Raw genomic sequence first — 25,498 nt, forward strand, 5'->3', positions numbered from 1 at the left:
CCGAACCCGCCTGCTGGGCCCACCCCGCAGCAGCTCCCTGTGTTGAGGTCATCACCATCTTTTGCCTTGATTGCGATCTGGCCCCACTTCTTTCTTTCCCCATGATGCTACCATGTTAGCTGGCATGTCTTTGGTAAGATCACGCTACGCTTCAGCTTGGAATCCCCCAAGATGTCTTATCATGGCCAGGAGGGCCTCCCGGCTCGCCCCACTGGCCCCTCTGGCTGCCCCATCTGCACCGTGTTCCAGTCACACTGTACTCGCCCCACGCAGGTAGCAGCAGCACACAGCCCCACACCCCTCTCGCCTTCCTGTCTTCACGTGCTGTTCCCACTGAACAAATACACAAATGGATGAGGGGAGGAGGGATTAATTTCTCAAACAGTTTCAAAAGCAAAATTACAGCTGTCTGTCCGAAGCCGCGGCTCTCGGGGGCTGGGGCCATAAGGCACCCAGTGGGGCTGCGCAGGGCTCCCGCGGCGCTGCGCCGCGGGAGCCGTTGCAGCCAAGCCGGAAGGGGCTGAGTGGAGGGCCGAGGGCCCAGAAGCTCTACTCTCTGGAGCTGCTCGGCCCCTGTAGCAATGTCGGGGGTCGCAGAGGAGCAGCTGTATTGGTGCCTGAGGGGAGGAAAGAGCTGTTTCCTGCTTCCTGGCTGCTCTGCCTGTCTACACTGCCAGAACCAGTGGGCTGAGCACATAGCCGGATGTGGATCCCTGCTTTCCACAAGTGGCTAGAATCTCAGTCTCTCCAGTCTCAACAAACCAGACAATGGCAGTTGAGTGGGTTTTGAAAAATACCTGAAATTTAGTGGTCTGCTTCTACCATCTGCCTTCTCACCACCCTTAAAAAAGAGTAAAGGGAATGTTTGAAAGAGAGCTACACTGAAAGAAGAGTGTAGCAAATGGCTTCAGAACCTATGAATGCAAAACAAGCTAGGAAGCACTTCACAAAGGGGAAAAGGCCTCAGTACCAGCAAGCAAAGACCAGGTCTCCGGTCTGTGATGGTGATGGGGAAGACTCCTTTATCTTTGAAGCAAATGAAGCCTGGAAAGATGTTCATGGTTCTCTTCCTCAGTTTTATGAAAATGGAGAGCTCTGTGATATCACACTAAAGCTTGGCTCAAAGCTAATCTCTTGTCACAAACTTGTTTTGGCTTGTGTTATTCCCTACTTCAAAGCCATGTTTCTCTCTGAAATGGCTGAAGCCAAGCACACGCTGATTGAGATCAGAGATTTTGATGGGGAAGCAATAGAAGGTTTGGTGAAGTTTGTCTACTCTCCACGGCTCACTTTGACTGTTGACAATGTCCAGCCTCTCTTGTACGCAGCCTGTATTCTACAGGTTGAACTGGTGGCTAAGGCTTGCTGTGAATACATGAAGCTACATTTTCATCCTTCCAATTGCCTGGCAGTAAGCGCGTTTGCTGAAAGTCACAATCGAACAGATCTAATGGACATGGCAGATCGGTATGCCTGTGAGCATTTTACTGAAGTAGTGGAGTGTGAAGACTTTGTAAGTATGTCACCCCAGCATCTCCATAAGCTTTTGTCCTCCAGTGATCTAAATATTGAGAATGAAAAGCAGGTCTATAGTGCAGCCATCAAGTGGCTTCTTGCCCATCCTCAGCATCATTCCAAGTGGTTGGATGAAACACTTGCACAGGTCCGCTTGCTGCTGTTGCCAGTTGATTTTCTTATGGGTGTTGTGGCAAAAGAACAAACTGTCAAGCAAAATCTAAAATGTAGAGATTCATTGGATGAAGCAAGAAATTACCACCTTCACTTGAGTAGCAGAGCAGTACCTGACTCTGAATACTCCATTCGGATGACCCCAAGGAAGCATACTGCTGGTGTGCTGTTTTGTGTAGGTGGTGGAGGTGGATCTGGTGACCCCTTTTGCAGTATTGAATGCTATTCCATCAACAAAACAGTTGGTTTTTTGGACCAGAAATGAATAGTCGAAGGCAACATGTGGGTGTCATCTCTGTGGAAGGCAAAGTGTATGCGGTGGGTGGACATGATGGAAATGAACATTTAGGTAGCATGGAGATGTTTGATCCTCTCACTAATAAATGGATGATGAAGGCATCAATGAACACGAACAGGCGAGGAATTGCCTTGGCCTCCTTAGGAGGCCCAATTTATGCAATTGGAGGGTTAGATGGCAACACTTGCTTCAGTGATGTGGAGAGATACGACATAGAATCTGATATCAGTGGAGTACAGTGGCGCCAATGAGTGCTCTCCGTGGAGGAGTTGGCTCTGTGGCCCTAGCGAGCCATGTTTAAGCAGTAGGTGGCAATGATGGAGTAGCTTCTTTGTCTAGTGTGGAGAGGTGTTATCCACATCTGGATAAGTGGATAGAAGTTAAAGAAACGGGTCAACGAAGAGCAGGCAATGGAGTTCGTGAGCTCCATGGTTGCGTGTACGTTGTTGGTAAGTGGATAGTATTCCTCTAATTTATTACAGGATATACAATGACACTGTAATAAAACAGTACAATTATACAAATTATATTGCATTTAGGCTCAATTGGAATGAGTCCTAAAATTTGCTTTGAATTCTTAAGGTTCATATTCATGCTTTTTTGTTTACTTCTTCATCTTTCATGTTTAAAACTTCTACCTCCATAATTTTACTAGTAGTAGCAAGTTTACCAGGAGGCCCAATTTATGCAATTGGCTAAATATAAGAGGATCACATTTAAATAAGATATGTATATTTTAAATATAAGGACACATTTTGAATGTGTTTTGGTACAACAAAACAAATCTTTAAAGATCAAAAAAAAAAAGCAAAATTACAAAACTCCTTTCAATGAGTTTTGTGATATAAAATATGAACGATACAATATAAACTGAGTGTGAGCACAATGTAGTGCAGCTAACGTAACCCAGGGTGCCCCAAGTCCAGCACAGTCTAAGGGCTAACAGTGGGGCAGGGGGCACTCTGCCCCAGAGCTGAGCACACACCACGGGGTCCTCCTGGCTCCTGACCGGGTGACAGCAGCAATGCAGGGTGCCCACCACACCCCAGGCCATCCCACACGCAGCCCCTAGAACTCCCAGCAAGTCTGCAGTAGGCCCCGCTTGGTGTGCGGCCAAACAAAGGCTGAGCCACCGAGTAACGGCTGCAGTCATTCGCGACCTGTCCCACTCAGCCTGCTGACACGCCGCGCCCCTCCTCGACCCTGAGGGGGAGGGCCGGATACAAGGGTCTTTGCAGTCTGGTTTTCTAACATTCTAAATATGGAAAAGGGTTATGACCTATGGTCACCAAAATCTGGATAAGTATCTATTAGCCATGACTAAACACCCTCACCAGATGGGGCTTCCTCTGCCCCATGGGTGTGAGCATTCTACACTTCCTGCCAGGCAGCCCCGTTCAACAAAGACTCATTTCACGGTTCTAAGGAACAAGTGCTCCTCGACTGGCCACCAGTCAACCGAGCAAGGAGCCCCAGTCACACATGCAGCAGCCTGCCAAAGACTGAAGCGGTGTTGCTCCCACATCAGCTCAGAGCACCCTCACACAGCAGCATTATGCTGCTCACATGCCCCTCCTGGAAATTCGCCAGCCCTCTCTCATGTCCAGCTGGTGGTCAGGGTCTGGCACATGAGGACGCATCAGCTCATCACCACTACCCCCCATTCACTTCAGCCAGCATGTTCCTGCAGCCTGACCGCCATACCTACCAAGCGGCAGGTGGCCACAGACACCAGAGATGTGTATGACCAAGCTGCAGGGACCTGGGCGGTAGAGTCGAGCACCTGCTTCTCATCTTGACTCCCTAAGACTCTGCAGTGCCGTTCCCCCGGGGGGCAGTCTTTGAGGAGTGCCGCCACGCCAGCCATCAGGGGACATCAAACACTCCCCGAAGATTTCCTTCTCTCAGTTGGAATCACTTGCCACTGGGATACTTCTTCCTTGGGCTGCAAGTTTTCCCAGCCAACAGACTACACTTAAGCCATAAAGAAAGGTCACAAAGGCCAAGATGAAGACAGATTCTTCTGGCAAAAGTAGAAGGAAAAAATACAGAATGGGTCAGGAGGTTGTCTTTTGTTCAGGCAAGAAAATGGGGCCATTCAATAAAGGCAGACATGCCAGGGAAAGAGGGGAGAGATGCTTGACTCAGGCAGTTTGAGGCCAACTCTGAGGGCTACTGCAGCAGGCCCCGAAGACCCCACAAAGGGCACTATTAACGACACTCCTGAGTCAGAGTGTCCTCAGGTCAGCCCTCAGCTCCTTCCAAGCCCTCCACTGCGAGGAGCCCCTTCTAGAGGCAGGACCTCCTGTACCACAAAGGGCCGCGGTGGGCAGTTCCCTGCAGCAGCACGGCTGAGGCCCCTCCCCTCACGGGCCAATTGAGCACACCAAGAGGGGCTGCAAGCCCTGGCTGAAGGGCGGAGGTCACTTACCTGAAAACTAGAGGCAGCAGGAAGGAACACCACCAAGGTCACGACATGCCTGGTGCATGAACGTACAGTCTCTGAAATCCGCACTATGAGACAGACTGGCCTGACCCTGAATGGGCCAGTCACCTCCAGTAAAATACTTTAGAGGTCTGTGATTGACACTGCCTATCTGTAAAATGGAATCCAATCTGCCTTGGAGGTTATGAGCATCAAATGGCACCTGCCTGGCACGTGGCACAGTGCCAGTGTCAGGGCCTTTGAGAACCTGTGGCTGCCAGAGTGGCAGTGCCTATGGGCCGGCCTTACCCAGTAAGCCAGGTGCGGGCACTGAGGGGCTCCCCTCTTCATGGGCTGCGAGGCTCTTAGACAAACTCCTCCAGCACTGTGCCAAGTACTTGGAGAGGATTCTGCACAAACGCTATGGGGTCACACAGGGGGACCCACAAGGGGTGTACAGGGCTGGCATCCCAGCGAGAATCATCAGCTGGAGAAGAAGGAAAGGGCATTCCGGGTAGAGGAACTTGCACAGCAGGGAGAAGGGGCTGGGGTATACACCAGCACAGCGCAGGGACACTCGGGGCCCGGAGGCATGCACTGGGACGCGGAGGTGGCTTTAAGGAGAGAGCAGAATTTACAAAGGGCAGGGCGCCAGCCTGAGTCACCCATTACGCTACAAGAAGAGTGACTTCTGCCCAACCCACCTACCAGCAATGAAAAGCACAACCTGATAAGGGGCCACTGAGAAGGCTGGAAACCGCTGGCTAGACATCCCCCCACCAGAGCTCTGTCAGGAAATGAACTGCTCAAATACTTGTCGAGCACTGCTGCGAATATATGCCTTTGAAGTTAAAAAAAGCCATGCCAACCACAAAAGGATTTGGCTTTCCAGCATTTCGTAGGTATCTCTGCACTCGGCTGCAGAGCCACTCTCAAGGCACTGCCCCACGTCACTCACACATCCGAGCTGGAACCAAAGCAGGGTGCTCTAGAGAAGGACGCAGGGCCGGTTTGGAACAGGCGTGACAAACTGACAACTGAGTCTAACTTGACAGTAGTTTGTTTTTTTAAAAAGCTCACATGCATGAAGGACAATCCAGTAATTTGGAAAAATGAGCAGGGAACCCACTTATCAAGCAACAATCTGAAACTAATGAGCTAAAACCAAACAAAGTGAATAGCAAAAGTTTCCCTTAAATGGAACGAGAGAAAGACCAGGGTTTGAACTACCTGTGACAGGTGCAAGCTTTAACTTCTAAGCCTCATTCTTCAGATCTCTAAAATGGGGATAAACATGGATGACCTACTGCATGGGGAAGTCAGGGGGAATTTCCACGATCCACATATGTGAGTGACTGTATACACGAGGCACTCGGCAAACGCTGGCTCTTGCTCGTCCCTCGTACAGCTCCTTCCATCCCTCTGGCCGTGACCCACCCCACAGGGCAGACACCACTTGAGCAAGCAGGACCTTGAGCACGCATGCCTTAGCTGTGCCAATGAAAACTCCAGGAACACAAAACAAAAACCAGCCATGTTAAGCCTCTTGTATATTTTCCATGATGTCACCTGCCTAATACACACTTCCAGTTACCAGATGACAAAGAAGAAAAATTAATGACATGTCCATGTATGATAAAATTCCCAATTACCATGCATGGTAAATATTATCTGAGAAACCCTGAAGAAAATGCCTTGGTTACTAACTTAACTTCAAAGATAATACTAAACACACACACACACTCACACATACAGGCACACACCTTACACATGTGTGCACAAATACACAGATGCACAGTTTGGCTGGCTCAAGAAATAGCCTGTGTCCCAAATTTGTATGCATTTTCAATAAAACATGTAATTATTTTTGATAAACTCAGTAAAATGATATTAAGTCACAACAATTATGTTTTTATCATTTTATATACATTTGCCCCAATATTCTAAGAACATTTACTCTCTGAGTGTCAGAAACCTTGTTAAGAGATGGGGGAAGGGAGTGAAGTGAGTGATAAGACCGGGCCCGCAGCCCAGGAGCTCTCGGCATAGCAGGAAAGATGAGACAAGGTCCCAGAGGCGGCGAGGCAGGGGGACGGAGGGTGGGCGGAAGTGCGGCCTGGGAGAGCTGGGGTGCGCCCACCACCGCCCAGCTCAGGAGCTGCTCAGAGAGGCTGGAAAGAGGCTGGCAACTACACCCAGCACCCCTGAGCGCAGACAGTTGCACAGCAGCAGCTTAGGCCTCAAATGCTGACCACTTAGGTTAAAGATACATCCTCGAGGGGGTGATTACCCAGGGAAAAGGTCTGGAAGTTTATGTACCAAACATGAGGTCTTTCATTCAACAATGTGTACAAAGGGTTTCCGATGGACCAGGCGTGGGGCAAAGGGCATGGGGCTTGGGGGTGAAGGACAGCGAGAAGGTCCCTGTTGACATTCCGGGGCCCAGACAACTTACAGGCAGAGCAGGAAGGGGTGCGGAGCAGGTGCTGCCGAGGACGGGGAGACCAGGAGGCCAGGGGGACAGTGGTGGGGTCTCCCACAGGCAGGACGGTGGTCAGTGAGGGTTTTCCTGAGGAGGAGACATGCGAGCAAATATTGAATAAATGCTAACATTTATTAACCCTCTCTGGATGGTGGGGTATGTGAGTTTGGGGGTTCTCTCTCTGTGTATCTGTTTTTCTTAATTTTTCTGCCCTAAGAACATAGTAGCTGGGAAAACGAGGCAGCACCCGGCCCCTTCTGTAGCTTCCATAGCACGAAACCCGAGTTCCAGTAAAGGAGCCCAGGGCCCTTATCTCCAAGACAACGCGGACTTGCCTGTATCCCTTCCATTCACTCTGTACACGTGCCTGCATGCCTCCCGGCCCCGTCCCGCAGGCCCCCCGGCAGTGCCTGGACCGCCGTGTGTGCACACGCAGGCGGCAGGCTCCCCACTCCGCCTTCAGTGCGCACCAGTGTCCCGGATGACCGCCTCCTTCCCGCGACCAGACACCAGCCACGTACCGATGCCTCCTGACTGGACTTCCCCAGCACAGAGGACTCCCCTGAGCTCTGACTCCCACACAGCGCCAGCCGCTCCCTCAGCATCAACTCCTGGGCATGCGAAGGGCCTCTGCCTAAGCCTACCTCTTGCTCCTCTGTCCCCGACTTGGGCTCCGGGCCCAGTCTTCCTCCTTCAGCAAAGGAGCCCATCGCCTACCTTGTACCGTCCCTGACTCCTCTCCTTCCCTTGCACCCACATTCCCTCAGCTCCGGCTTGAAACAGAGCCGGGATGCGCCCACCTTGCACCACCTCTGCCTCATTTCAAGCCACCAAATTTGCTGCTGTCGCTGTTACGTATACTTCCCACCCTGACCTACAAGTTCGCTGCGATCTGGCCCCAGCTTCCAGCTCCAGTCTCCGCTCCTTCCAATTTCCCCAGCTACGGGCACCCTCCTGTGGGTCTCCAAATATACCAGGCTTAGCCGTACCTTCACACCTGCTTCCTCTGGGAAGAACACCCTTCCTCCGGGGTCTGCAGGCTCACATCATCAGATATCTGCTCACACACCACCTTCTTCTTAAGAAAGCTGTCCCCAACTCATCCTCATTCCTCTGACAGGTCAGCCCCACAGGCCAAACGACGTATTATATCCTGCCTCTCTTCGCTCACCAGAATGCAAGCTCCTGAAGAACAGGACTCCGTCTCCTTCACCCTGTATGCCTAGCAACGACGCCTAACAGGCACGCAATAAACCTATCTGGACTGAATGAGTTAAGGAATGTGCTAGGCTCTGGTACAAGCTACAGTATGATAGAAGAGACTTCTGTTTTCAGCAGCAAGGACAACCAGGTATCTCACCAACTTTCCTGCTGAAAAGAATCTAAAAGCTGAGTGAAATATAATTGCACCATTTAACTGCATTATAAAATTTAAAAAAGGACTCTAAAGACACCAAAGAGGCAAATTTAAAGAAGAAACACTAGAATATATGTAGAGAAGTCAGCTTTCTCTCTGGGGTAACAAAGAGACAAAGAGAAAATCAAAAGTAAGATAAATAGACTTGGAGGCAATAGTGAGGTCTAATTCACATCTAATGAAGTTCCAGGAGGAGGTCACATTAAGAATGAGGAAGAAGCGGTATTTTAAGATACCGACTCACAGATGAAGGAAGCCCAACAAACTCAAGCAAGATTTTACAGGGAGAGAGAGACAGCGCCACCGCAAGACAAAGTAAAACCACTAAACTGCAGAGTGTTAAGAACAGCCGGAGAGAAAAGATAACAAGGACTGGCAACTACACTAACAGCGACAGGGAAACCGGAGACTGGAATAATCATCCTGTATGCTGAGCGACAGCAACTGCCCGCTACGAACTCCATACTCGGCAAAACTAGTGCTTAGGCCCTAAGAACCCCGCATTTGCACATAGATAAAATACCTGCGCCCCCCCTCCCCCCAGGAATCATAATGAAAAGGATTTTCTAAAAGGTACACTCCAGGTAAAGGACATGATTTCAGATGGGCGGTATGAGTGCGAGAAACAATGGTAAGCAGACAGGCTGATAAATACACCAATAAATCCAAAGAGCATCGACTGAATTCGTAGGATTTAAACACTCGGGAAAGAAGTATTGGATGAGTCAGGAGGGGGCATGGAGTTAAAATGTTCTAAATCCTTCCATTAGTCAAGAAAAAAGTAAAGAAATTACTTTTGATTTTATTAAGTTTGTTAAAATATCTAGGGTAACCACTGAAGAACTAGACAGAGAACTTACTTTCTGAACTAAGAGAGAGAAAACAAAGGCAATGGAGGTCGAGGACACAAAGGGACACAAAGGAGCACAAAAAAGCCCCCCCAAAAAAACCCCATCAGAAGAATGGTAGCAAACAGAGAGCCCAGAAACAAAGGAAAAGCTGCTTCTTATCCCCATTTCTATGCAAACTATGCTGTAAGGATAAGCCATGCAATAAAGAAAGCAAGTAACAGGCACACACAGTAGAAAAGAAGCCACAAAACATCATTATTTGTATGTGACGTGGTTGTAGCAGGGTCACCGGGTCCCAGAATGGTGTCTGTCTAGAACCACAGCTCTCGGCTGCGATGCAAGGGCTGAACTTGAGTGTGGTGTGGGGGCTCTATGCCTGGGTTTCATTTAACACAAGGGAAATACCACTATAATCTTCAGTTTACATATAAAGAAACTGAGACTCAGAGGAGCTATATGTCTTACCCAAAGCCACCTGGCAAGTAAATGGTTAGTTTTGAAATTCAGCCTATCTGTCCTCAAAGCTTAACCACCATGCCTGCCACAGAGTGAGGGGCATCAATGACGACACCGTACAAGCACCACCTGTCCTGTCTGGGAGGCAAGTACGACCTTACAAGCAGACAAGGACACTGGAGGAGGAAGAGAGGAGAGAGGGACCTGAAGGAAGCCAGGGCCGAGAGCTGGAGCTCGGTGAGAAGCGGGCAGGGAAGGCTCAGACAGGGAACAGCATCCGGAGAGAGGAACAGCAGCATGTGTAAGGTACAAAGGCGTGAGGCAGTGGGGTGAGCAGAACACGGCGTAGCTGAACACGAGGAAGCAAAGCAGGTGCCACCAGGCTGGGGGTCTCGGACACCACACTAGGAAGGAGGGCTCATCTGAAAGGAAGGAGCCAAGGAGAGCCCAGAATGGAAAGTCCCCTTGGGCGCTGAATGGGAGCAGACAACGGAGCCCCTAGACCTGTGTCGCCTGATGCACCAGCCGCCAGCGACCGGGCACTTGAAAAGCAGTGAGTGCAACTGAGGGGCTGACTTTCTGACTTTGATAACTTTTAGCTCATTTTCAAGTAAACAGCTACATGTGGTTCATACTGGACAGTGCAGCTCTAGGGGTTGGAGAGTGGAGAATGATTAGGTTAGGGACCTGGACAGAAGAGTAACACTCAACAGCAAGAACAGACAGGGAATAGGACCCATTATGCCAGGGAGTAGGGAGTAGAGGGGAAGAGAGATTAAAAATCCCTAATTTTGGATGCAAGGTAGGTGGTAATGCCACAAAGAAAAACAGAAAATTTAGAAGAACTGAATTAGGATGGAAAGTAACTGGTTTGGGCCCCATAAACCAAAGGGGTCCAAGGCACATGCATGCAGCCACGCAGCCCACCAGACTCCCCAGCAGGGCACATCCCTCTGACCTCCTTGCCTTTGCATATACTGTCTGTCTCCTTTTGTCTCTCAAACACAACACAAACCATGAAGCTCTCTGGACCTCCCCCCATTCTTCACAGCAGAATAAGGTCCCTATTGCTCCATAAAAAGCCTTACCACCCTGAGTTTAGAAGTCTCTTTATCACACTGCACTGTGAGCACCTGGGGGCAAGAACTCTATCTCAGCCATGGTGGATCCCAGGGCCCAGCACCGTGCCCCATGCAAACTGAGTGGGTGAGAGGTTCTGCCAAGGGGTGAACAGAACACACGAATGCATACGTGCACAAATGAACAAAACAATTGGCCCAGGCAGCCAGCACCCAGGTGGGCTGTCCCTCTGGACAGTGACCTAATGGAGGGCTGGCAATGAGCAATGAGCAATGAGCTCAATCAGGTGCCTGCATGGCCACTAGAGAAAGGGGTCAGGTGCCAGGGCGACTGCAGTTCACACAAGCCTCACACCATGACTTTAAATCTTTATGACAACTTCTACCATCCCAAATTCAAACTCCTCAACCGTAGCAGTCTCCTGGATATGCCTAAGAGTAAGGGTAATGCCTTGGAGGTCAACATTAAATACCAAAGATTTCTCCTCCAAAAGTGGCTCTGATGGTTCTCTGCATGGCCATGGAGACTTGAGGCATAGTTTTCCTCCTGCCCAGTAAAAGTCAGATCTGATTAAGTGAACCTGATCTCAGCACCCTCAGAGGTGGTAAATCAACAAATGTTTCTGCCTTCCAAGGCAACAGATACTTGGTCACCAGCCCACTGAGCCCTGTGCTTTTCTTCCTGTGTGTCAGCTCCTACTGGAAGAGAACCATAAAGAGATTGCTCCATTGTCCCCAGACTGCCCTGTGCTTCATGTACTTTGCTAAACCAGCACCAGCGATACATTAAGAACTTGAGAATCAAAGACAGAATTTCAAATTGGGAAGTTCCAACAGTTTGTCCTGTTAACTACATTAACATCATCTCATTACGTAAGCATTTTCTAGCAAAATCATTTTCCCCTCATCTCTCTCAAGAACTCCATTGCAGAGCAAGTCCTGATAGGAAACAAGAAAGTATGAAATCGATAGCAAAAATGAAATTTAAATCCCGTATTATCGCGATGGCATACATTTCAAATTCAGAATACTTGCTGTCAGATTCCCTAAGTTACCCAAAAATAGAATAATGTGGTTTGTGAGTTCACGTAAAGATTCATGGCTTATGATTCACATATGAGTCTAATGAGAAAAAAATTTAGGCCAGATTCCTAGGGCCACAGCAGATGTTACACAGACACCTAGTCTGTCACTTGGTATCAAGGCAGAGCTGCCCAGCCAGGTGAAACCTGACCATACTGCCTATAAAAGCAACGTGTATAGAAAAGGGATCACGGCAACTCCGTCATTCAGTCCTTCATTCACGCATTCATTCATTCAAACTAATGGCCCTGTTTCTACTGTTGCCATCCCCACACTCACAATCCTCTTTACGTACTCCTCACACTCCGGAGCTGGGACTACCTGTGATACTGAGACCGATTCCTTCAACTAGTGGAGGTTCTCAGGCGCCATGAGAAGCCGTCCTGGCGGGCAGCTGAGCACCAAGAAGGAAGTGAGGAAAGCCCGGGTGACCCAACAGCACAAACGCTCAGGCTCTGGGCCAGGGGCAGCCCCCGAGGCTGCCCTGGAACCGCTCCTCAGCCCGCACAAAGCCAGCACCACATCCCCTTCACGTCCGTACGTCTCACAGGCACACCAGAACGTACACTGAGGCGGGCAGATGCTGGGGGCAGGGAGGAGTAGCGAACACTACTCAGTGACCGGGACACTCATATAGTCATTGTATGTTTATATACACATGTGTTTATATATATAATTATATACATACAAAGGTGGCCAATTATCTATTAAGAAAAGGAAGCCAGTTAAAACATGCTGTATTTACTTTGTACTGAAAATGTAACGGTGAGGATAAATGCTAGTGGGGGAACAAAGGAAACTAAACTATGGGAGAAGGGAATCAAGCCAATCCCTGAAGCGGGCTCCCGGCCCTTTCTTTAGGCCCGATACAGAGCTGACTCACCAGCAAAGAGCAGCAGCAGCTTCAAGGACAATGAGCAGAGTGTCCCCCAGAACACCAGGATGGAAGACACAGTGCCGACCCACTGCAGAAAAACATGCCCACGTATCCTGCTTCCCTCTGGTTTTATGAACTAAAACAAGCATAAAGTTATTGGCCATAATTTCAAGCACAGTGAAAATATTTATGAAAATGCCTGTTTACTTGAAGTGTATGTGTTTCAGAAATTCTTCAAGGCATCTCCTCTAAATATTTCAGAAAATACAAGTTAAGTGTCATTCTATGAACCTTTCCACGACGTCCTGAGGTAAGTGGACAGTGAGGGCCACATCAAGGTCTACGACAGTCACCCACTGTCCTCAGCATGTCTCTGTTTGCATCTAATTCTCATACTTGAATTTCAGAAGGATTCAAATTCAATTATTAGGAGAGACTATTTTAAACTGATTCTGGTAAGTTGTGGATAAATTCCATTTTTATAAATTAAACCATTTATTTACATTATTATGTATTGTTTTAAAGCCTTTCATATTCCCAAACCTGGTCCAAGACCATGCTGCCAGTACTCCCTCACAGGGGCCGAGTGCCCCCACGGGGTCAGGGCTGCCTTTCACACCCTGGGGAACCCTCTCCTAAGGAGAACCAAGTGCTGCTGTCTCTTTTATGACTTGTGACTTTATTAAGTTTGGGTTTTTCATCTAGCAGCTAATCATATAAGGAGGTATAAGTATGACAAATAACTGAGTAGTTTAGGGGAGAAGCAAGAAAAACTTTATACAATAGAGCACTCTTGGTTTTAAAGAAACATCTCAGAGGGAGAAACATCAATGCTCTTTGCAAGGTAATTCAGTGATCCTACATGGTACTCATATAGGAATATTACTGAATATCTGAATTACTGAATACTCAAATACTGAGCATTTGAAAATGAAACAAATGAATATGGACTCATCAGAAGCCAAAAGCCATTCTCAGCCAAGCCCTGGGAATGTGAGATACACGTGGAGAAAGCAGGTGAAGGAAAGGCTGGTGGCCCAGCAGTCGGGAGACCTGGGTTCCAGACTCTCCCAGCTCCCAGCCAGCCGTGTGACCTTGGACAAGTCAACAGGGCGGTCTGCCTCTTGGTCTTAATTCCATTGTCAAAAAAAATTGAAGGTGCCTGGCCATATCGACTCCAAGAGCCATTACAACTCTAAATATCATGTTTCCACCTTTTTAATTATGCCACCAAATGAACAGAATTTAGTGGCTGGGCAAAACAGAGGACTAACAGTATATAAAAAAGAAAGCGGGGGGAAACGGGAGGCTTATTTTTAACTACTGGCATAAACCTCAGATCAGCAAGACATGCTTCGGTTTGAAGTTATGATGCCTCTTTATTATTATTCCATAATTGCAGCATTCAAAGTGTATCTAGGATTCAGTAAGGTATCTTATTACAAAGAAGGAAAGATTTTGAGGAGATACTCAGAATTCCAAGGGCAAGGGCAAAACTGATGGGCCTGTTTAAGGTCTGAGAAAAATACTATATATTGGGGGATTTCTAGAAAACTGGAAATACACAACCCTAAAAATGTTGGAAATACACAAATCACAGTAGGTAATGGCCTGACAAGAAACTAGGCTTCTCTTGGTAGCACAGGCCGTCCCTGCACTGCTCTTCCCAGAGAACAGAGAGGGACACTGCCTTTCTAATGCTCGTGGCAATAGGTAATCCAGTAACATTCCCTCAGATGGGTCACTCAAGGAGTAGGACAAAAAAACCCTTCTTCCTAGAGCTACAGTACTGCATAAATAAAGGGGAGAGAAAGGGCGCCATAATTTTTCAGTTCCAGAATATGACTTCCAAGATAAGAAACAAATATGTATGGAAGGCTGCTCACTTTACATTTTGCTATCTAATAAAAATAAAAACCAAGTGTCTAGTGACAGCAGTCAGATGCGGAGGAGGAAGCCGGAGGGGATTTGGGGCAAGCCACATGCCAATTCTGGGAGTCTGGAGCAGACAGATGGTCATGAACAGCAATTACAGTTAACTGGAAAAGCTAATTTGTTCATTTTGTCTCATGAGCCCCATGTATGTGTTTGCAGATTAGATTTGGCCGTTAAGAAAGGAAATGGCAGCATGTAGTAAACATAATGCCTGACAGCAGGGGACAAAAAAACAACCCACTATGAGCAGTTAACTCAAGTAACTCATTTAAGCTACCCATAAGAAAAAAATGCAGTCGAAAACAAACCAAAGTTTCTAACTTATTCCATTTGTTTTGAAATGAAGCATGCATGTATGTTCTAAAACCAGAGTACAAATTATAAAGTACAATCCTTCATTTGTTTAGGCCAAATCTATTCACCAAGGAAATCAAACATTTACTCTGACATTTTCTCAAAGCATTTTGGATAAAACGCTCCCCTCTGTTCACTTAATATAGAACTGGGTGGACCTTTCCATCAAGAAGCTCTAAAACTAGGTGCATTTAAAAGGTGAGATTTCTGTTAAAGCATTGGGGGGGGTAATCAATAAAAAAGCTACTTTCAAAAAGGTCTCCCTTAAAGGAAATAGCACACTCACCTTTTTCTGTCACACACCAGCTTCAGCCGCCTAGCTTTGCGGCTCAGCTTCCATACCTGCCTCCTTCTGACCTGCTGGTGCGTCTGACCTCCAGCTCCCAGCCAAATTCTCCCAGCACGTTTCATCATTTCCTGTTGGCTGCTGACTCCCTGCGTCCATCCGAGACAAGGCCATCCCCCTGCACTGCTGCCCTCGCCCTACAGGCACCAGGTTCCCAGGCCTTCACTCCGGGCCTGCTGGGACCAGCACAGAAGAGCTTTCTTTTCAGAAAGTGGCCAAACAGAAACCTCAGTATTCCACAGAAAATCAGAAAGACAAAGTCTGAGGACAAAATCCTATGACCCCCCGCAAACTCAACTCATGTCTAAACTGATTTACACTGTATGTGACAGTCTTAGAATCCCTTCTGACATTTGGGGTTCTTCTGCTTAGAAGGAAAAACGACATGCCTGCATCTAAGGAGCATCTAAGGTGCCTCAGGAGTCCATGTGACAGGAACTGGCTTGCAGGGGATAATCTTACAGTGTCCCTACTTGTAAAACTCAAGTTCTCTCCATGACTCCCCACACCAAGGCCAAGCAGCCTGACAGTCGCAGAGGCAGGGAAGCCTGATGCAGGCTCCCTGGAGATAGAGGAGGGACCCTCCTAAGACCAAGAGCCCTCCAACAGGCACACAGGGTTCCCTTGGAAGTAAAAACCAAACACGAACTGCCCAAAGTTTGACAAGGAACTGATAGTGAAGGAAAAAAGAGAATAATGTAACTATAGGAGAGGAGGGAGAGGGCCCACCTCTTCATTTAAAAAATATATACCCACAAGAATACATACAGAACGATTCCCTTCAATACAGTAAACAGTTAAGAGCAGGCACAACGCATCTGTGTTGCTTGAAGCCAGGTGGGAAGGGACTGGCAGGAAGGGGTTGCCAGGAGGGCTTCTGAGGGGTGCTCTGTTTTTCTTGAGCTGTTATGGGTACAGTGCGTTTGTGAAATTTCATCAGTATACATACTTATCATATGTGCATGTTTATGCATGTACATTACACCTCAATAAAGTGTTTTTAAAACTTATCCAACTATATAAAAAAAATGCAAACACTGCAGGGAAGAGCAGATACTGAAACTAGTCTGCACAGACAGACAAGAAACAGATATTTGAAGAGCTCCATTTCCCCAAAGTACTTTCCCAGAAGATACATATACACCCCCTAATCCCTACGGCAAGCTGGGAGCTACATTTAAGTGGTGGTGCGCAGCACAGGTCTGGGCCATTCCCTCCTTGTAACATGGGCCTGAGGGGAAGTCTATGGCTAAGGGAAAATATATAATTGACATGAGAATATATTGAAAAGGGAAATTATGCCTAGTGGATATATAGTATTTACTAGTGTTCTCGCTACCCATATTAACTCAAAAATGTCAAGTTAAAAAAAGCCATCTAGTCTGACCTTAAAATATAAAACAGGTTAAAAAGCTCTTTCCAAAATCTTGTGTTCAGAGATTCTTTAATGGAAAAACACCAATAAAGCAAAGACCGTATCCACACAAGACTTGATTATCTGACAGATGATAATAATTTGCCTTATTTGGAAAATTTTCATACCACTTTCCCCTCTCCTCACACACAACCAGAGAAGCCAACCCCACAGAGATCTGCTGTATTCCACAGCCAGCTTAGTTATTAGCTCAATCACACCCTTAGAGGGGCGCACACCGGGGAACCAGGCCAGCCACTCTTGGCCAGCAGCTTCCTCTGGTCTGCAGAGAGGCCCGTGCCTTCAACCCAGGGTTTCTGTGGGACAGAGGGATCAGGAGCTAATGGGTCTAATGGCCCTAAAGGTCATTTCATCCAGTGATGGGCACTAAGGCTGGGAAGCCTGAGCTATGGGCCAAATGATGTACTTGGAGGCTATTTCTGTGTTACTTGGCTACAACACACAGGCCGGCTTCCTAAAACTAATAGACTGGCAATCATCTTTCAAAGCACTTTAAATTAAGCAGCACAAAAATATGGTCATAAAAGCCCTTTTCTGGGGGTATTTTCTTCCACTAGAAAAGAATCAACACCCGAGTTCTGGCAAAGCAAGCTATCTTGCCTCTCCCTCAGCTGGCAGGACAGAAAATTCTTCTTTGCCCCAGAGCCCTACGTTATGGGACGAGGCGGTGACAGTAAGGCAGACTGAGTTCTTTATACAGATTTAATCATTGTTTAAGACTCACATTCTCTGCTTTTCTTAATCCAACAAACAGGCTTCTCAATAAACATTATGTAGCACTTACTTTATTTATGGTGAACTGTCACCCCCTCCATTTTCCTTCCAGATGAGGTAACTGAGGTACAGTTGCCCTGGGTCCGGAGAGCTGGCGCGCAGCGGGGCTAGGATCTGAGCCCGGCAGGCAGCCTCCAAGCCAGGCTGTTGGCGTGCCACCACACTGCCTCTCTACCTCAGCCTCCCTGAAGGGTCAGAACTGGGTCTTGACTACAGCTGCTGTGTGTCGTTTTGCATTTGAGCTAAATTAAGAATGCAGATACTATGGGACTATGAAGTAAAGGGACCAGCTCTCCTGTGCAGCTGGGTGCCCTCTCCCTCCCCACCGCCTCAGCCACACCTTACCACTGGGTTCCTGGCAGAGGACAAGCTGACTCAGGCACGTCTCTCAGCCTGGGCAGGGGCACAGCCCAAGGCAGTGCTGGGACAGAAACACTGCTCCAGGGAACCCACCTGCTAACCTCTCCATGGGGTGCCTAAACTGGTATTTCCAGTTCCAATCTGGTTTCTATCACAAAACTTTAAGCCATTGGACATTCATTCAACAAACATCAGTGCCAGGCACAGTGCTTAGGGCCGCGGGGCCCCATGGAGTGCTCACAATGTCAGGGCAGGGCAGAAGCGTAAATAAAAAAAACGCATGAGCTGACAGATGCCAGAACCGACATGCCCCAGGGGCTGAGGAAGCAACAGAGCGATGACCCAGGGCAGGGACCAGATCAGGGACGGCAGTCAAGGAGGAAGGGACACAGCGGTTTCCCCAAGAGCTTGCCACTGACCTACTCACACCCTGTGGACTAAGGCAGAAAAAGTTCACAGAGTCCAGCAAAGTGAGCTACAGACAACCAGGACCACCGCCCCCGCAGCCGGGGGGCGACTGGGGAACAGCCATAAGCCGCATACCTCACAGCCACCGGGAGGGCACATGCCCAGGCTGCTCCTGACCTGCACTTCGCCACGAGACTGTCAGTCACACAGTGGAAAGGACTGCCTGTCTGAGCTCTTTAAAGGACTCCTCAAGACAGACACTACCAGCACCATTTTATAGAAGGGAAAGCACCAGAGAAGCTAAGCCACTTGCCCATGTCACCCAGCTAATGACTGCAGAACGGGAGACCGGCTCAGGTTCACCTGACACTGTCGAAGCCCACCCTCTTGCTACCACAGTCAGGCTCCCACGGAACTAGGCCTGTGAGGAAAAAGCAGGATAGTCAGCAAAAAGGGATGTCAAATGGGGAAAGAATAAAATTTCTCTGATGTGATATTTTTTCCCCCATTCCTCTGCTGGACCTTCCTTGCTCTAATACCACATTTTTTAAAAAATGGCTTTATTGAGATATGATTCACATACCAAACAACTCAGTCATTTAATGTGTGTAACTCAATGGTTCTTAGTACATTCACAGAGTTGTGTAACCATCACCCCGATTTTAGGACATTTTCATCACTCAAAAAGAAACCCCCTGCTCTTAGGCTGCACCTTCTCTCTGCCACCCCTTCCCCTGCCCTAAGCAATTACTGCCTCTTACAGGAAGATCTTAAAGAGGTTATGGGCGTGGAGTAATTAGGTTGTAACAAAACAGTGAGGACTGCAGTTCTGTGCTTCAGTCCTCCCTCGGGCCAAGGCTAAGGCGCCAGGGCAGGGCCAAGGGAAGAGGGGCAGCTCAGAGGCAGGCGCCGGGGAGCAGGGCGAGTGGCGGGCGGCCCTGCTAGAGGGGCTCCACGGCCCATGTGCCTGAATTTCGCAAGCCCTAAATGCAGAGCCAGGTGGGTCTAGTGTCAGCAGAGACAGCAGAAGTCCTGCAGAAGCCCTAGAAGAAGACCCTCTGGTCACAAGGCCTAATATATTAGGAATGCCCACCTCCAGGAAGGCAAACACCAAGATCATATGACTGCCGCGAGCTGGGTGCTTCCAAGAAGCCAAACTATTCAAGGAGTCGTGGGACTCAGGGTCTTGATGAAAAGACACCTCCTCACATCTTGTTTGTTGATTTGCTCTTCCTCTCAGCCTTCCTCAAGGGCTGGGAAAGCTGGTGGGAGGGGGCTGCAAACAGACACCGCATATAGTCCCCCGGAGCCCGGCTTCCCTGTCACACCTCCCAGACAGGACACCAAAACTGCTGTGTGCAGTCCGATCCACAGCGGGAAGCTACTAGGCACATAAAGGACTGAGCTACTGGGAGATGCAAATGGGGGAATCCCAGAAACGCAACGGGGAGCAAGAGAAGCCAGGTGCAAAAGTTACACCGCATGTCGCTATGCATATGAAATTTTAAACCAGGCAAAACTCATCTATAGTGACAGATCAGTATTGCCTGGGACCAGGGGGGTGGGTAGTGGGGGACTGACGGAACAGGGCACAAGGGGCTTTTCAAGTGATGGAAATGTCTTGACTGGGACAGTGGCAGAAAGTGACTACGGGTGTATCCACCTGGCAAAGCCCCTAAACAGACGCACACAGCGGCATGTAAATTAATATGCTCAATAGAGAGAAAAAGGAGGAGGCAGGAGAGAAGGGAAGGAGAAGAGAGCCGAGGAGAGGGGAAGAATGGGGAGGAAGAAAAGCACTTCCCTGCAGAACTCGCATAACAGAACTTCCCCCACGTCAGCGCCCCAGGCAGGGAACGAGGCCTTCCCTGAGGACAGAGGACTGCTCGGCAGGCGCCTCTGATTCACAGACCTACTCAGGTAAGTTCTGTGCAACGTTAGCACTAAGTGTATTTTATTGGGTCCCAGTTCTTTGAATAAATGGTCCTTCACTTCCCACGACCAATTCCGATGGACCCACAACGGTCCAATTTCCCACCAGGTTAGCTCCACTCTATCAGCACTGCAGTAAAATGTGTGATAACACCTGTCGGCCACTCAGGAATGGCAGCTTTCAGTGGCAGGTTTCAACGGCTATTTGATAGTCAGTAAACAAGCAAAATCTAATGTGAAAATTATAGGTGTTAGCTTTTCTTCTTCCAATGATAAGTAAATCTTAAATTCTAGAATTTAAATAGGTTATGTAAAAACATTCTGATGGATCAATCCTTTTTTTGGTAGGGGGAGGGGGTCTGGGGAGAGGGTAGTGGCTACGTCCACACCCTACTTGTTAGCCTTTCATATTTTTCATGAACCAAGACATAAATAGAGCCATCTTGCCTTTATTTTTCCCACATACATGCATAAAAAGGACTAAACCAAGCCAAATTTCTAACATTCTCTATCACAGAAGAAGGTGCCAGGACAAGCTGAGCCAAGTAACAATTCTATATTTGGCAAAGTTAAAAAAAAACAAAAAACTTAAAACCCTTTATGTAAGCTTCTTTGCTTCTCTGGCACTTGCCCCATGCTTTAAAAAAAAAGAAAAAAAGAAGCCAGGCTAATTAAAGCAGAGTCCAATTGAGAAAAACTTCAAAGTACCAATGTGATAGAAAAAACATGTTAATTTATTTTCTTATGCGTTTTATACAATGCCATCATGAAAAGCAACACCTGGATTTCAAATACAGTACTTCAGTGATTGCATATGCCCTGCCCAGTCCTGGTGAGAGTTCAAGCCTTCTTTGGGCAACACACTGAACATGGAAAATGAACCCACAAGAAAGTTCCAAACTCAAAAAGGAGTGCTGAGCAAGGTTTGTGATGAATTCTTGGTATGTTCAGGAATAAAGTTCAAGATATGCTATGTTAACTTTTACTGGAGGGTTATTAGTGTGACTTTCCCCTTTGTTTATATGTACCCTCTCCCCTCCCTATGTTTGACTTTGGAACTGCAAGCTAAATCGTACAACTTCAGAAGAATAAATGCAAAGCCTCAAACCACCTATCTTTAACTTCATAAGGAATCATTACACTGATGATAATTTTGGTCACATGGCAGTAAAAATACTGGCAAATAGAAGATAAAGATGAGGCACTATTTTATGACATTTTACACATTTGCCAGGATCTCCATGTACAACAACTCTGTCCCTCATTACCCTTGCAAGCTGGGAGTACTGTCCCCATTTTCAGGTGAGAGACGACAGCAGTGAAGGTGGTGTGGCCGTGGTCCCCAGTGATGGCAGTGAGCGGAGCTGCTGCACGTGGCTCCCTCTGGGCCCACAGACACAACACAGGCCGTGGGAGAGTTCTAGGTGACCGCTGAGCCTCTTACCAGAGCTAAACATCTGTTTTATTCTCGTTGCTTTGGGGATGGCAAAGGAAGATTCCAGCAACTTTTTTTTTTTCTGGTAGTCCCAACTAACCAACTCAAATCCTTTGTGAAACCAGGAAGATTATAAGTAAGGATGTAATACATATAAATACATATAAATCGTGACCCCAAGCATTCCAGAATGCTACCATTACCTTTAGCTTTTTCCTTCTCCATTTTGGACTAGTGCTAGGGATAAAAGATGGGGAAGATGGAAAAAGATTAAGAGCCCTTCTGTGCTAAGAAACAGGAAGCATCTGAATCCTTGAGATTTTCAATACTGTACTTCAATTTGGTAGGTAATAAGTATATATTAAGTATTTAATACATAAATGAATCTAAAGACTGTAGGAACTCTTGAGCACTATATAAATTTAATCTTGTAAAGGACATGGTCTGTCACCGAGAAGGGGCTACTGGTTACCAAAGGGAGGGGTTGGGAAGGGTGGGTGGGGAGGGAGGGAGAAGGGGATTAAGGGGCACAATAACTTGCAATCACAATAGAGGTGGGTCATGAGAAGGCAGTACAGCACAGAGAAGACAATAATGGCTCTATAGCATCTAACCACTGTGATGGACAGCGACGGCAGTGGAGCGGGTGAGGACTTGATAATGTGGGGGAGTGCTGACACCACACTGCTGTGTACGTGAAACCATCATCAGATTGCAAATCAATGATACTTTAACAAAAAAAAAAAGACATGGTCTGTAACCTCTACAAGCTTCCATTCTTGGTCTAAAATATGATAAATAGAATACCAACTACAAACTTAAAAGTTTGACTCATTTTTACAAATTTTATATTTTCTTCTATTTTTACCTCTTAAAATTGAAGTCTACTACTGTACTTAAACTATCTTTGAACACAACGTTCCCAGTCGTACTTGGACATCTGAGGACACGGCGGTGACCCTGAGGCTGGTGCCCTGGGGCCCCTCCAAGGACATCTGCACGGGAAAGGCAGAGCTGAGTGGGGCCGGACGACAGAGGGGCAGCAGGGGGTGGGTGCAGGCCCTCGGCAAGGTTCTAAGTGTCGAGTTCCTCTACCTGTGGCGCAGAGACAGCCGCAGTGGCCACATCGGGCTTGACTGAACAAGACGATGTGCACGCAGTGTGTTTTTAAACGGTAGCCATTGCAATCATCTCCCGATGGCAAGACTGGCGGCTCCCAGCGATGCAGACCACAACAACTAAGTTACAGAGCGGACGCAGGGGCCCTTATGAAGGTAGGGTGGAAACGCAGCCCACACATAGGTAGGTGACAGCGGCCTAAGGCCAACCCCCACTAGGTTCAGAGAGTTGGCCATCAATCAACATCGGAAAACCAGCAAATTGAGGCCAAAACAATCCAAGTGGAACTGAATCCACAATGACCACAAGGAACGAAGTATGGATACAGCCAGGGCTGGCTCAGAAGGTCTCGTGAAGGAAAATAAAGTGAAGGGACTTTGGCAAGAGGCTGACCGAGCAGAGCACCAGGACAGCCAAGTCCAGACCCTCTCTTGCGACGTGCTGCGAGCAAGCCAGCCTGAGGCAGAGAGAAGCACCAGGCTGCCCAGCCTGGCAGCGGCCCCGCGCATCTGTGACGGCTGACCCGCCTTAGGACGCAGTACACACGAGGGACACGTGCCTCCCGTGTGAGCAGCTACACTAAAGGCAGGTCACAAGACCGATTACATAGTATGATCCCGTTGGTTTTGAAATGCATGTTTGTGTGTGTGTATGAAAATATAATGATTTAGAAAAGTATACATCAAAGTGTTGATAGTGATTTTCTCTTGAATTGATGTATTTGTATTTAACAATGTTCATGAGCAATTGAATTTGCAGTGAAGAAATAAACTGAGTTCCATGAGATTTTAAACTTGGGTGATGAAGCCACAGCAAAGTGTGAAAGGGCCATCAAGGCCCCACTGCTGCTCAGAGGGAGGTTGGGACCCCAACATGCACAAGTCCTTCGTAAACCTACAGGTACAGGGAGGTCACAGGCATACCCGTGCCTACTGGGCTTCATAAAATCCCCCATTCTGGATAAACCCTGGAACAAGCTGCTATCAAGCAAAACCTACCTTTCTGACACTTCATCCTCCGAGGGAGGCATTGTCACCCCTGCAGCTGGCATCGCCCACTGTGCTGTATTTCATGTGTGAAAGAGAAGGGACATTATTCCTGAGCACTCTATACATAATTTAGTCCATAAAGCCTGAGATTTTACAAACCACTTCTGTAAAGAAACTAAGTCCCAGGAAAAGTCAAGACTGCCAGCTGATCCGAAAGCAGCAGGTGCTAGCCCACCTCACACAGCAATCTCATTCATTCACCGTGTGGGGGTTCTTGAGAACCTCAACATCACTTGAATTGACTCCATGCAGAGACAGGTCTAAGGGAGACGCTCTGGCCTTAATTTGCTCGACAAACAGAACCAAACGAAGGGCCCATCCCCAGAGCCATCCCCACGCAGATGAGAGGAGACTTCTCGGACACTCACAACTTGACCCTTCCTAGTGATGACTCCAGGAAAGAGGAGTCAGTGCCCAGATAGCCCCTTCTCTAAGATGGGACAGAGATCTCGGTGCCCCTGGCAGCCCACATGACCCACAGAGCCCGGTGAGCATCAAACACGTACAATTAACATGCACACACAAAGCTGTACACAGGCCTGCAACAATTAAGTTGAGCTAGACCTACATACTTGGATTAGGGCTGCAGAAAATTTTATCAACAGTCAACAGCGAGTACTGACTTCCTGAGCCAAGACCTCCTTAAAATGAGACGCCACCAAGTGTACTTAGGCTTCGTGACAGCGTTCACTTTTACAACTCAGAGCTTGGGAGCCTGTGCTTGCAGGTTAACAGGGAAACACAAAGACAGCAGGCATTTACCCAGACCCTGGGTCCCTTTGTGCTCGCACCTGCTGGTACACCCTTCACAGTCCACATACGATTCCCCACCGATTATAAAGTGTCTCAAGGTTCAGGATGGGGGGAACTAGGATCTTCAAATGGTACCAGTATTTCTCCACTACATTCACTGAAAGACCAGATTCACAGTTTGTAATGTCAAAATGCTGCACATACAAGAAACAGGCCGTGTCCAAATTAATGAGAGTCAGATGTTCTTTCCAACAAAAACAGAAAGGTTTTCTTTCTGTTCCATAAATATATTTCAACTAATCTGTAACCTCATCCTAATTGGAATTATTTTCTAATGACACACCAATGATTTTTCTTCCTCAAAAACGTTAAGAAATATTATTACTACACAGCTACAGCAGCACTGCTTAACACTGGTTTCGATGCAAGTTTTTCTTCCTATGGAGCCTTGAGGAAGAACCAAAAATGGTCAAGATGAGGGATGGCCTCACAGCTTTGGCAACGACCAACAGCATTACCCCTACATTATCAAAACAATCTGGGATTCCAATCTGTAGACTGGAAATGTTTTTCTCTTTATTTTTTACTGAGAATGTTAAGCATATAAAAAGTAGAGAGACTAGAATGACCTCTGACTTTGACAATTACCACCACATGGCCAATCGTGTTTCACCTAGACTGTGAAGACTGCAGATACTCACAGAAACAAGAGACCCAAATATGTCTTCACATGAACTGGCAGGTCCACAGCATGAGTGCTCACACTGGGAAGAGGCACACAGCAAGCAGAGCAGGGGCCCTGGCCCGAGGGGACTGCGACCTCTAGGGAACCAGAGCCACTTAAAACATGTATAAAACCACAGATGAAAAACACTAAGTCTGCAAGGTGAACCTCGCCAGGGACGCCGTGCTGACGTCACTGTGCTCCCTGACACGACATG

The 25,498-nt window shown here is 47.7% G+C and overlaps 2 protein-coding genes across 9 annotated transcripts in view; one reads left to right on the forward strand and one right to left on the reverse strand.

Annotated features, from left to right (window-relative positions):
- The window catches only part of PACSIN2 (protein kinase C and casein kinase substrate in neurons 2), a 123,549-nt gene that overhangs the window by 62,456 nt on the left and 35,595 nt on the right, over positions 1–25,498 (reverse strand). For 3 of the 8 annotated variants that reach the window (XM_037006838.2, XM_037006836.2, XM_073213984.1), the window contains exon 2: positions 6,868–6,981. The exons of 2 other annotated variants lie outside the window; for them this stretch is intronic. The gene's annotated coding sequence lies outside the window, so the exon portion shown is untranslated. Of the gene's footprint in view, positions 1–6,867; positions 6,982–12,663; positions 12,768–15,232; positions 15,365–25,498 lie in introns of those variants that run through there. 3 more of the 8 variants (XM_073213983.1, XM_073213982.1, XM_073213985.1) reach the window with 3 other exon arrangements.
- On the forward strand, positions 491–6,190 carry LOC108410080 (kelch-like protein 8). The gene is given in 3 exon segments (XM_073213980.1): positions 491–1,922; positions 1,925–2,211; positions 2,214–6,190. Coding segments are annotated over 3 exon segments (1,554 nt in total). The 5' UTR covers positions 491–901; the 3' UTR covers positions 2,460–6,190.

The sequence above is a fragment of the Manis javanica genome, chromosome 10, assembly GCF_040802235.1.
Source record: "Manis javanica isolate MJ-LG chromosome 10, MJ_LKY, whole genome shotgun sequence".
NCBI lineage: Eukaryota > Metazoa > Chordata > Mammalia > Pholidota > Manidae > Manis > Manis javanica.